This window comes from Chiloscyllium plagiosum, chromosome 3, assembly GCF_004010195.1.
Source record: "Chiloscyllium plagiosum isolate BGI_BamShark_2017 chromosome 3, ASM401019v2, whole genome shotgun sequence".
In the NCBI taxonomy this organism is placed as follows: Eukaryota; Metazoa; Chordata; class Chondrichthyes; order Orectolobiformes; family Hemiscylliidae; genus Chiloscyllium; species Chiloscyllium plagiosum.
This window is the reverse complement of record NC_057712.1, coordinates 108549406-108563207: the sequence shown is the minus strand read 5'-3', so window position 1 is coordinate 108563207 and position 13802 is coordinate 108549406. Positions and strand designations below refer to the sequence as shown.

The 13802-nt window shown below is 38.3% G+C and overlaps 1 protein-coding gene across 1 annotated transcript in view; it reads left to right on the top strand.

Annotated features, from left to right (window-relative positions):
- The window catches only part of LOC122548411 (prolyl endopeptidase-like), a 180231-nt gene that overhangs the window by 158991 nt on the left and 7438 nt on the right, over window positions 1–13802 (top strand). Inside the window, exons 13-14 of the mRNA XM_043687029.1 lie at window positions 5751–5882; window positions 10841–10997. Of these exons, the coding sequence (XP_043542964.1) occupies window positions 5751–5882; window positions 10841–10997 (289 nt within the window). The remainder of the gene's footprint in view (window positions 1–5750; window positions 5883–10840; window positions 10998–13802) is intronic.

Sequence of the window (13802 nt, the reverse complement as noted above, 5' to 3'; positions counted from 1 at the left end):
CACTAATGGAACAGAAACTTTAAAATGTGATAAAGTATTGAATGTTCAGCTGTAAGTTCTCCAACAATTGCATAATTTGAGTAAAAAGAACAAAAACATAATAATAAAAAATAAAGAAACTGCAGATGCTGGAAATCAGAAACACAAACATCTTTTTCGAAAAGCTCAGCAGGTCTGGCAGCATCTGTGGCGAGAAATCCGTTAATGTTTCGGGCCGGGTAAGGAAGGGTCAGTCAAACAGAAATGTTAACTCAGAAACAGAATAGTGTTTGTCATCCTAAGCATTGATTAGCAGTGATAATCCTCAGTCAGGGATCATTATTGGGGCAATTGCTTTTCTCAATATATGTACAGGGTGTCCCTGATATATGAACATCCAACTCAGGAGTGCTCTTACTCATCAGTGAGATCTGATGTTTTAGATCTAACATGAGAATGTTTTCTGGTACTCACTGTTTTATATTGTGCTGTATTGTGTTCTGGCTTGCGTACGAATTGACTTAAGAATATATTCAAGAATGGAACCCATTCATAACCCTGGCACTGCCTGTATGTGAAGAGTTGGATTTGTACCCTTGTTACTAAAAAGAGCAAGCATAAATGAGTAATTTTCTGGTTGGCAAGACATAACAAATGGTGTGCCAAAGGGTTCAGTGATGGCCTCTCAATTATTTCTATTTATATAAATGATTCAAATGAAGCAACTGAAAGTATGTCTGCTAAATTTGTTGATGACACAAAGACAGGTAGGAAAATAAGTTGTGACTATGAAAAGATATAAATTGAATAGGTGAGTGAGCACAGATTTAGCAAATGAAGTATATTATGGAAAAATGTTAAATTTTCCACCTTGGCAAGAGGAATAAATAAGCAATGGTCAGAGATTGCTGAGTTCTGAGATATAGAGGATACAGGATGACCAAGTGCCTGAGTCATAAAATGTAGCAAGTAATTAGCAACGTAAATAGAATATTATTATTTATTGTGAGAAGAACTGAATGCAGAAAAGGGAGGTTATGCTTCAATTATACATGGCATTGATGAAACAATATCTGAAATATAATGTTAGATTTCCCATTTTAAGAAGGATAAAAATGCATTGGAAGTAGTTCAGACAAGGTTTACTAGGGAATTAGCAGCAATAAGCAGGTTGTCCCATGTGAAAGGTTGGGATTTAGATTTTAGAAGTGTAAGAGGTGACATAGAAATTAGGTGTAGATGTAGGCAATTTGGCCTTCAAGCCTGCTCTGCTATTAGTTATGATCATGGCTGATCACCCAATTCCAAAGCCTGTTCCTGTTGTTCCCCAAATCCTTTGATCCCTTTCACCTCAAGTGCTACAGAGTGATTTGATTGAAACAAGATCCTGAGGGGACAAAACTTTGTGGATTTGGAGAGGATATTTTCTCTTGAAATAGGGTCAAAGTTTAAAAATAAGGTGACACCCATTTAAAATGGAGATGGAGATTTCTTTCCTCATAGGATTGAGTCTTTGGACCTCTCTTCCTCAAAAGGTGGATGGGGACAGAATATTTGAATATTTTTAAGATAAATGTAGATCCTTGATAAACAAAGGGAGAAAGGATACCTGGATAGACAGAAACCTGGAGTGAAAGCTAAATCGGATAAGGCATGATTGTGTTGAATGGAGGAACAGGCTTGAAGTAGCCTACTTCTAATTTAATGTCAATATTTGCACAAAAATTAAAAGTATGATTATTGTGAAGAGTTTGGACAGTAAGCACAGAGAAGCAATGTTAGATTATGGAGTAGACAGATAAATATTGGATAAGATTTAATGCAGAGAAATGTAAAGTGCTGGACTTGTGGGAGGAACAGAAAGCAAATGAAATATATCACAATGAGAAGAAAGTTTGGCATTTATATGTAGGTAACTTCATACAGTGTATATAGAAATGGAAGAATACATATGTTCCAGTTGAAATGGCTGAATATGAAGCTAAATGGGAACCATCTGTGTAGTTGACTTGAAGTTCAACGTTTCTAACCAATGCAAAACAGAAATCGACAAAGCCAACATAATCTTGAACTACATAATCAAAACAATGGAAATGACAAAGGAGGCTGTATCCAAATTGTTCAAAGCTTTGTTCAGATCACAGCTTGAATGCTTTGTCCAATTTTGGACACTGAGCTATTCAGTTTCTGGATGCAGTCAGTAAAGAAGTGAGAAACTGATCCCTATTGTCAGCTATATAAGGTATGAGGAGAGGCTGCAGAAACTCAGACTTGTGCGCATAGAATAGACCATAATGCAATATAATTTTATTGAAGAACAATAGAAATCTAATATTAATAGATGAAAATACTGTGAATGCACTTGTGATACGTTACTCCATTTGCCATAGCTAAGTCTTAATTTTGTTTTAAGGAAGAAAAGATCTATCTTATTAAAACAGTCAAACTATGTGGTGTTACGGAGACACAGGGATCAAGTTCATTCTTTTGACTTAGTTGAACATGTGTATAACTGAAACCAGCTGTACAGACTGGAATCTGTCACATTTGGGCCTCATTCCAAATGGCTCAGCTCATCTTCCTTACCAGTTTTTGGTTATACGTGAAGTACCCCAGAGCGAGTCACTTTTGCTGGTAAGGAGGCTACAGCTGTTGCTGAGAACATGGATGGAGTCTGATCTGTCCTCTGAGGAGAGGTATGCTTCTCAATCTGAGTGATAGAAGAGGCTGGTTGGGAGGATGTGGATTTTGAGCTGTAAGTTTTCCACAAAACATGATGTTCACAGACTCAGTGATTCAGCTGTAATGCAGTCTAATTACACAGCAACATCACCTCTTGGACCCCAATATCCATGTTCTTTTGAGACTTACACAGTATATAAATTAGTTAACTTAAAATATTATTTTAAGCCTAACCATGATAGGATGTCATGGTTGAAACGGGCAAGGACTTAAATTTAGGACCAATAACAGGAGATCCTTCACATCATGATCCTAGTTCCAAATAGAGGTGTTATATGAAACAGTGTTGCCTAATACAATAGCTATTTGCCACATGTGGCTACTTGGGAATTCACACTTTAATAAACTCATCTCCGATTAGATAGTAAATAAACTGAATAATCATGCAGTTATTGGACATGCAATGTCAGTGCTCAGATTTACACAGCATTTGCATTTGTTCTTCTGCCCTGTTTTCCTTATGGATGCTGTATTCACTTGATTACTGAATGGAGGTTGGAATTTGTTAAGTAAATATATTCATCTGGTATATGGTTCCATCTATACCTGCATTGTATGAGTTTATGTCAGTTGCATGTGGCTATAACAATAGCCACAATCTAACACCACCTAATTCCAACTGCCAAACTAATGGAGCTCAGCAGAAGCACTCTAAATGTTAAAAGGCTTAGATTTTTAAAAGAAATTAAAAACATGGGGATGTTGATAAGACTGAACATAAAATATGGCAATCTAGGTTTTCTAAAATAACAAATGAATAGAAAAGTTAGTGCTAAATTTATGCAAATCATTTGTTGGAAAGTTGTGTCCAGTATTGAACTGCTTAACTTGGGAAGAATAAGGTTGAAAAATAAGTTTATTGAGATGGACCTGGAATTAGTAACTTCTCTTATGACGATAGACTGGGTAAATGGGAGTTTTTTTTTACTATATTCTAAAGAAGGTAAGAAATAGGAGCTAGAGTAAGCCATTCGAACCCTCAAGCCTGCCCCACCATTTATTAAGGTAATGATTGATCTACCAGGGCATTAACTCTTCTTTTATGTTAATGCCTCCTGGCCCTCAATACAAATATGGCTACCACCTTTTTAAGTACTTTCAGTGAACTAGTTTCCACAATTCCCTAGGTTACAGAATTCCAGGCATTTGCTATCCTCTGAGGGAAAACATTCCTTTGCATCTCAGTTTTAAATGAACATCCTTATTTCGTAATTATGTTCCCTAATTTAAGATTCTCCCACTGGTGGAAACATCTTCTCAACATCTACCCTGTCAAGTCCCCTCAGAATCTTGTGTTTCAATAAAATCAACCCTCTTCTAAACTTTTTCTTCTAAACTCTAATGACTAAGGGTCTGGTCTGTTTTGTCATTCTTAGTAAGTCAACTCTTTTACCCCAGAAATCAGCCTGCTGAATCTCTTTTTAACTGCCTCTAATTCCACTACATTCTATCTTAAAAACAGGGACCGAAACTCACCAACACACTGCACAGTTACAGCAAGACTTCCCGACATTTAAACTCCAATACCCTAGCAAAAAAGGTCAAAACTCCATTTGCCTTCTTAATTATTGCATTAATTACTACTTAATTATATGCATGCTATTGTTTTGTGTTTCATGCATAATAGTACCCAGGCACCTCTGCATTTCACATTTGGAACCTCTCTCCATTTAAATAATAATTATGTTTGATTCATCCTTTCAAATTGGATGACCTCACATTTTCCAACATTAAACTCCATCTGCTAAATGTGTATCTATGTATGTATATATAATATATATACATATAGAAAATATATATATATATATGCCCTTGAAAATTTCTTATGTCCTCATCACAACATGCCTTCTCACCCATTTGTGTTATCAGCAAATTAGGATACATTACACATTGTCCCTCATCTAAGTCGTTATTGTAGATGGAAATAATTGAGGGCCTAGGACTGCTCCTCATGGGATCCTTGTCTTTACAACCTAAAAAACACCCATTAATCCTGATGTTCTGTCTTCTGCATAATGAGCAATCTTCAATACCATGATCTCCTATTGTATGCAATAATCTTTTGTGTGGCTCCTTATCACATGCCTTCTGGAAATCATGTTGACCCTGTTTGATTGTGTTGAGCTTTTCTAAATATCCACTATTTCTTCCTTCATAATGAACTCTTAATATTTTCTCCAGTATCAGATAATATGCTTATTTACCTACATTTTCCTGCTTTCTCATTTCTTGAAGAGGACGTCGCTTTAGTTTTCCAATCCTCTGGATTCCAGTGAATTCTGGAATTTTATTTTCCTGCTTTCTGTTTCCCTCCCTTCTTGAACAAGCAGTTTTCCCTCCCTTCTTGAACTGCACATTAGCAGTTTTCAAATCCTTTGGAATTCCCTTGAATCCAGTGAGTTCTAGTATGGGGAGGACAAGATTAGGGTATTGAGCTCGATGATCGGCCATGATCATAATGAGCGGCGGAGCAGGCTCAAGGGGTTAAACGGCCTACTCCTGCTCTTCTATGTTTCTATGGAATATTTCAACCAATGCCTCCACTACCTCTGTAGTCACTTCCTTTAAAACCCATCAGGTTTTGATGACTTGTCTGGTTTTAGTCCCATTAGTTTGTCAAAGACTTTGCCCCTCTTGATAGAGACTATTACGAGGTTATTCCTTCCATTAGCACCTTGCATATCTATTATCTTTGGGATAGACCATAGAACGGTACAGCATAGGAACAGGCCCTTCGGCCCACCTTTGATCATGGTGCTACTTTAATCCCATTCCCTACACATCGTCCATATCCCTCTATTCTCTGCCTATTCATGTCTCTTGTAAGGTACACTTTGTCACTTTAGGGAAGGAAGATGTTAAAGTGTATACTTCAGTTCTTGTCATTTCTGATGTAGAGTAGCTGGATAAATTGTAAATGGATAACATTTGTCATTTAATTAATTACTGAAATAGTGTTGATTGACCATTTGAAACTGATCAAATGATTATAGCATTTTAACTAAAATCAATCTGTGCCCTCTTTGTAGGAGGTATGCTGGAAAACAAGCAAAATTGTTTTGATGACTTTCAACGAGCTGCCGAAGTTCTCATCGAAAAGGGCTACACTAGTTCAAAGAAACTGACCATTAATGGAGGTTCTAATGGTGGTCTATTAGTGGGTATGTTGGTGTGACTTTTTATATGTTGATTTAACAAATAAAGAATGATAAATGTTACTGTTCTAACTACAGGGACTTCAAGGTATAGCTTGAGGAGGAAGGGTGAAAGAGCGGTAGTGAGTATGGTTTATTGTTTGTCAGCTCCTCGTAAGCTTTTTTGGGAATGTTTTATTACTCAAATTCAAATTCATCAAGGTATCCATAAAATTGAATTGAGACATTTTTTCTTCCAATTAATTGAATCACATTGTGCAATTACAGGACATAAAAATAAGTTTTATCCAAACCTCTGTTCTGAGAAAGGGTTCAGCTGTAAAACATTGACTTGTGATGCTGTCTGACTTGCTGAATATTTCCAGTGGTTTTCTGTTTTTGTCTTCAATCCATATACAGTAATGCTGTTACTTCATTTTGCTATTAATTGCTTGGCAGTACAGAACATACAAATTGCTAAAAAAAACAATAAAATCAAAGCTTATTTGTCATGCATTCATGAGGAATGAAGTGCAAAAAAAAACTTTACAAAGAAAGCTACAATTTATATGATTTTATAGCAAGTTTTATTTTTAAATATTACTCCATTATTTTATCACAGTGGATTCTCATGTTACTTTCCATGTGGGGTGCTCTTTGATGGGTCAGTGCAGACTCAAAAGGCTGAATGGCCTGTATCTTCACTGTTGGGATTCTATGAATTATTAAGGAGATAATAGCAGAACATTTGGAAAATCATAATCTATTCAAGCACAGTCAGCGTAGCTTCACAAAAAGGAAATCATGTCTGACTAATTTATTAGAGTTTTTTGAGGAAGTCTCAACCAGAGTGGATAGAGATGAACCCATAGAGGCAATACATGTGGACTTCTAGAACATGCTTAACAGGGTATCTCGAAAAGTTTAAGTCACAACATAAGAGCACAAGCTGTTGGGAGTAGTGTACTGGGGTAAATAGAGAATTGGCTATTGAGCAGGAAACAGTGAGTGTGCAATAAGCATTCCTTTTCAGGTTAGTGACACCTGTCACTAACCTGGGGTTCCACAGACATCCGTCTGGGACTGCTACCGTTTATAATATATATTAGTGATTTTGAGGAAGGAAACAAATGTACTTGTTAGCATATTTGCAGACGATACACAAATAGGTAGAAAGGCAGGTTGTGACAGGGATACAAACAGTTTACAGAGAGATATTGAGGGGTTTAAAAAGTTGGCAAATGGAGTACTATGTGGTAAAATGTGAAGTTGTTCATTTTGGAAGGGATAATAAAAGAACAGTATTATTTAAATGGAGAAAAACTACAGAAAGGTGGAACACAAAGGGGCTTGGGGATACTTGTGCATGAAACACAAAGCTAGCACAGAGGTGCATCAGATAATCACAGAGCTAATGAAATGTTGGTCCTTATCTCAACAGAATTGGGGAATAAAAATAGGGAAGTCTTACTGTACAAGGTGCTGGTGAGACTACATCTGGAGAACTGTGAGCAGTTTGGTCCCCTTATTTAAGGAAATATATTATTTCATTGAACACATTTCAGAGAAGGTTCACTAGATTGCTCCCCAGTATGAAGGGATTGTCTTATAAGCAAAGATTATAAGGTTGTGACTCGTTAGAGTTTAGCAGAATGAGAGGTGATCTCATTGAAATGTATAGCATTTCTAAGGGGCTTGATAGGGTAAATGCTGAGATGATGCTTCTCATCATAGGAGGGTCTTGAATCAAAGGGCAGAGTCAGAATTAAGGGCAGCCAATTTAAGACTGAGGTGCACAGAAATTTCTTCTTTCAGAGGGATGTAAGTCTTTGGAATTTCATGCCAGAGAGTGCTTGAGTATATTTAAGGCTGAGATAGAAAGATCCTTGCTCAGTCAGGGAATCAAAGGTTATGAGGAAAAGGCAGGAACATGGTTACAAGGAATGCCGGATTGGTCATGATCTTATTAAATGGCAGAGTAGACCAAATGGCCACTCCTGTTTCTATTTCTTGTGGTCTCATACAACCCAATACTAATTGTTATATAATGCATTGAAGGGGATTCCCATGGTAAGGTGCTCTTGATGATTATACTTTCCAACAATACAAAGAGTGATTGGAAAAAGAAAAACCTTAGCAGGTTGAATTAACAGAAGCCTGTTTAATACTCTCAAACACTTTGTGTGGAGAGGCAGAGATCTGCCATTCTGCAATATTAAAGCCAGCTTTTATTTTACAAAGAGTTCACACAAACCAAAAATTGTAACTTTAATAACTGATTTTGAGTTTTGTCACAAGTGCAAACAATATGCATACCACCAAAGAGCTATATCATACTTCTAGTCAGATACCGTAGTGATGTTATTTTGCTAAATCATTTATTTGGTGATATCAGAAATGCTACTTTTTAAATTTATTCACAAATATAGGCAGTATTGGAAAGGCCACATTTATTACCTATCCTTGTTGCCCCTGCAAGGCTATCTTTCTCATCTACAATTGAGAAAAAGGCCAATAACTGCTATTACATATGGGCACCTTGAGGTGGGCAAAAAATTGCAACCAAAGAATGTGAGCTATCAGTGTGATCTGGAAAGGAAAACAGTTAGTGTTTAAAATGTACTAATGACAAATTTGCCTTTCATTGTTCATCATCTGTCATTTATCATTCATTACTGTCTTACAGTGATAACCAAATTTAATGTTTTCTTGGAAGCTGGATGTATATATATGTTCTGATTGCACAGTTCAGAATGCGCTAACTGAATCATAAGGATTCAATGAGGTCTGCAGATGCTGGAGATCAGAGTTGACGGTGTGTTGCTGGAAAAGCACAGCAGGTCAGGCAGCATCCGAGGAGCTGGAGAGTCGACATTTCGGGCCGGAGCCCTCCATCAGCAATGATGGTGGAGCCTTGGGGGTGGAGAGATAAATGGGAGGGGGCTGGGACTGGGGAGAAGATAGCTGAGAGTGCAGTTGGTAGATGGAGGTGGGGGTAAAGGTGATAGGTCAGAGAGGAGGGTGGAGCAGATAGGTGGGATAGGTCATGAGGATACTGCTGACCTGGAAGGTTGGAACTTGGATAAGGTGGGGAGAGGGGAAATGATGAAACTGGGGAAGTCTATATTGATGCCCTGGAGTTGAAGGGTCCCGAGACAGAAGATAAGACGTTCTTCCTTCAGGCATCAGGTGGTGAGGGAGGAGGCCCAGGATCTGCATGTCCTCGGCAGAGTAGGATGGGGAGTTGAAATGTTCGACCAGGGGCGCGGTGGGGTTGATTTGTGCGGTATCCCAGAGATGTTCTCTAAAGCGCTCTGCGAGAAGGCATCCAGTCTCCCCAGTGTAGAGGAGACCGCATCGGGAGCAATGGATACAATAAATGATGTGTGGAACTGCACGTGAAACTTTCATAAGTGTGGAAGGCTCCTTTGGGGCCTTGGACAGAGATAAGGGGGAGGTGTGGGCGCAGGTTAGTGGGCATGGACCTGCCCTGGCAGTTGCGGAGGGAATGATCTTTGCGGATAGGGGTGGGGAGGGAAATCTATCCCTGGTGGTGGGGCCCATTTGTAGGTGGCCTGCTGTGCTTTTCCAGCAACACACACATAACTGAATCATAAGTTTTGGCAAAACATGTTCAACATTAGTTTTGAAAGTGATTGTGGCTTTTAATTGAAAGTTTTAATGAATTAAAAGACAAAAGGGACAAGTAGATAAATATATTTCATAGTGTTTCAATATATTTCATTCTTGTACACTAGAAATTTCAGTTGATAAATTTAAATGATTTATATAGAATAAGCTGTACAGTACAACATGCTGATGCTGGTGGTGGCTGTAACAGGTAAGTTGTAATTTGTTAAATCCTATTAGCATGCACCTGACTGGGAAATATGAAGTGAGTACAAGAGCTAGGGGTGGAAATTATTGCATAAGAATGACTATGAGCAATGTTTGTTCAGTTTTCAATGAAAGCTGAACCAACGAGATTCCAAAAAATGGATAGATAAATTTATGATGTCTACATCTAACACACAGAAAATCATTTTCTTTGTTGAAATTAATAATGAGGGTTTTACCCATTTGCTGGCTTTGTTATATCTGACTTTAAAATGTTGCCTGCTGATAGTTTGCATTATAAATATGTGTTCATTTTAACAGAACTAGCATTGCTACCTCAAAAATGTTATTCAAGATTATTATTTCCAAATAAAAGCTGATATTGCATCTAGATTGATTCTAAGGAAGGAGGAGGATGTAATTAAGCTCCACATTTATTATACCTACTTCCTTATCAAAAGGGAAATATTGATAAATTTGTGATGCATTTCATTGGCTCAATTGGGATCCTGTTGGCATGTCAAACTAGAAATATCTGCGATAAAATGACTCAAATGATACAATTTCTGAAAAATGACATCTTGTTAAAGAAATGAATAATCAGAAACTAAACTGTGCAAAGAAGGATATTCGATTTTCAGTGTTGTTTTAGATGCAATGAAGAGTTATCTTTAAACATGCTTTAGATGATTACTGCATAACTAATTACATATAACAAGTTCATGAAGGCCTTTCTGCATGTTTATGTGGATATATCAGGATAACGTGTGCCAAGCTACTTTAAAGTGTGGTGCTGGAAAAGCACAGCCAGTCAGGCAGCATCCAAGGAGCAGGAAAGTCGACATTTCAAGCATAAGCTCTTCATCAGGAATGTTGTCGTCCGACCTTATGCTGGAAACGTCGATTCTCCTGCTCCTCGGATGCTGCGTGACCGGCTGTGCTTTTCTAGCACCACACTTTTTAACTCTGATCTCTAGCATCTGCAATCCTCACTTTCTCCTCACTTTAAGTTAATTTTGACCATTCTTATAGAATCATACAATATGGAAGCAGACCCATCGGTCCAATCAGTCCATGCCGACCATAATCCAAAACTAAACTAATCCCACCTACTTGCTTATGTTTCTCAATCTCACACTCTTTTTCAGCGGCTTGCGTCAACCAGCGACCTGACCTCTTTGGCTGTGCAGTAGTGCAGGTTGGAGTTATGGATATGCTTAAATTCCATAAGTTTACTATCGGACATGCGTGGACCACTGACTTTGGCTGTTCAGATCACAAGGAACAGTTTGAATACTTAATCAAGTAAGTTGTGAATATAAACAATCAGAAAGATGCTCTAACGTCCTGTCAAACTGAATAACAGAATCATATAAGCCAGGAACCTCAAGTCCAGTTCTAAGCATGTGTTGTGAGCTGATTGCCATAGCAGGAAAGGCAATTTATCTGAGGTATCCTCAATTTGAAATGATGTGGAGGTACCTATGTTCGACTGGGGTGGACAAAGTTAAAAATCACACGACACCAGGTTATAGTCCAACAGATTTATTTGGAAGTACAATCTTTCAGAGCATTGCTCCTTTATCAGGTAACTAGTGGAGTAGGATCAGAGGACACAGAATTTGTAGCAAAAGATCATAGTGTCATACGCTGATGCGATATATTGATCAAACCTAGATTGCTCTAAGGTCTTTCATCTTTTAGAATTGGTTGTAGGTTTTGATTCATTAAAATGTAAATCCCTGAACTTCTTTCAAGCCACATCCCTGAGATAATTTAAGGTTTTATATTTTAAAGAAAGCGACATCTCTGCTCAGACAATGCATTAAAGATGTGAGGTTAGAGTCTGTATGTATTCCAATCTTGAATCAGGCTGGTACTGTTTGCAAAGTTGGAATTTATAAAATGTCATGTGAATTATAAAAAAATTGACTGCCTACAGATAGTGTGCTTTATGAACAAAATAGAATGTATCTGCAAATGCAAATTCACACCATAGAACTGTGTGTCTGCATGCACATGAGGGACAGAGAGTATGAGTGTTTACATGTGAGAGTGTGTGTGCTCCTGAGAGAGCATGTGTATGAGAGAAGGTCTGCGTGAGTGTGAGTATTTAAGAGAGTGTGTACATGTGCTTGTGTGTGAATGTGAGAGCGTACAGTGTAGTGGGGTCACCTGTAGCGTGACATGAACCCAAGGTCCCAGTTTAAGCCATCCTCATGGGTATTGGATTTGGCTATCAATTTGAAAGAAAGTTGTCTGTACAGGTTTGGACAATTCTTATGGTGCAATGATAGTGTCCCTACCTCTGAACTTGGGTTCATGCCCCACCTGCTCCAAAGTATGTTGTAATATCTCTGAACAGACAGATTAGAAACTATCTAAGGTAGGGTATACAGGCTGTTGTGATGCAGTGGTAGTGTCCTTACCTTTGAACCAGGAGGCCCAAGTTCATGTTATACCTACTCAAGAGGCATTTAATTACTTATATGAACAGGTTAGAAGAAATCAAAGTCAGGTAACTCAATTGTGCTCAGAAAATGTCTAAGGCAAGTTCAACAGGGTGATATGGTTCAGTGATAGTGTCCCAATTTCTGAGCCAGGAGGCCCAGGTACAAATCTCACCTGTTCCAGAAACTTAATGCATCTGAACTGGTTGATTTTTAAAAATAAAGACCTATGGCAGATCCAGCTGTTACTCATTAAGCAGTATCTCTTACAATAAATACATATGTATGAACCTTCAGTTCTCAGACAAATTGCATATTGATAGATCTTTATAGATGATCACAGTATAAGCTTACTTTGGAGTTGAAACTTTATTGCTGGAACAGCACAGCAGGTCAGGCAGCATCCAGGGAACAGGAGATTCGACGTTTCAGGCACAGGCCCTTCCTCAGGAATTGTGAGGAATTCCTGAGGAAGGGCCTGTGCCCGAAACGTCGAATCTCCTGTTCCCTGGATGCTGCCTGACCTGCTGTGCTGTTCCAGCAATAAAGTTTCAACTTTGATCTCCAGCATCTGCAGACCTCACTTTCTCCTCGAAGCTTACTTTGGAACTTTGCAAATGCTTTGTAACAGACTGTGAGGAAACAGAATGGAAGCAAATCTTTTTTTTGTTACTTTAAGGGATAGAAAGCGCATACATGCGAATGAAGAAATATGAGATTCAAAACTTATTTGAAGAACAAATGCAATTTGAAATAAATAATAGTGTGGTTATGGTAGGGGATTTTAACTTTCCAGGCATAGATTGGACTGCCATAGTGTTAAGGGTTTAGATGGAGGGGAATTTGTTAAGTGTGTACAACAAATTTTTCTGATTCAGTATGTTCATGTATCTATGAGAGAAGGTGCAAACTTTGACCTACTCTTTGGAAATAAGGCAGGGGGCAGGTAACTGAGGTGTCAGTGGGGGAGCACTTTGGGGCCAGCAACCATAATTCTATTAGTTTTAAAATAGTGATGGAAAAGGATCGACCAGATCTAAAATGGAGGAAGGCCAATTTTAACGGTATTAGGCAAGAACTTTCAAAAGCTGATTGGGGACAGATGTTCGCAGGTAAAGGGACGGCTGGAAAATGGGAAGCTTTCAGAAATAGATAACGAGAATCCAGAGAAAGTGTATTCCTGTTAGGGTGCAAGGAAAGGCTGGTAGGTATAAGGTATGCTGGATGACTAGAAATTGAGGGTTTGGTTAAGGAAAAGAAGGAAGCATATGTCAGGAATAGACAGAAGAGATCGAGTGAATCCTTCGAAGAGTATAAAGGCAGTATGAGTCTATTTAAGAAGGAAATCAGGAGGGCAAAAGGGGGACATGAGATAGCTTTAGTAAATAGAGTTAAGGAGAATCCACAGGGTTTTTACAAATACATTAAGAATATGGAGAGAATAGGGCCCCTCGAAGATCAGCAAGGCAGCCTTTGTATGGAGCCACAGGAGATGGGGCAGATACTAAATGAGTATTTTGCATCAGTATTTACTGTGGAAAGGGACATGGAAGATATAGAATGTAGGGAAATAGATGGTGACATCTTGAAAAATGTCCATATTACAGAGGGGGAAGAGCTGGATGTCTTGAAACACGTAAAAGTGGATAAATCCCCAGGA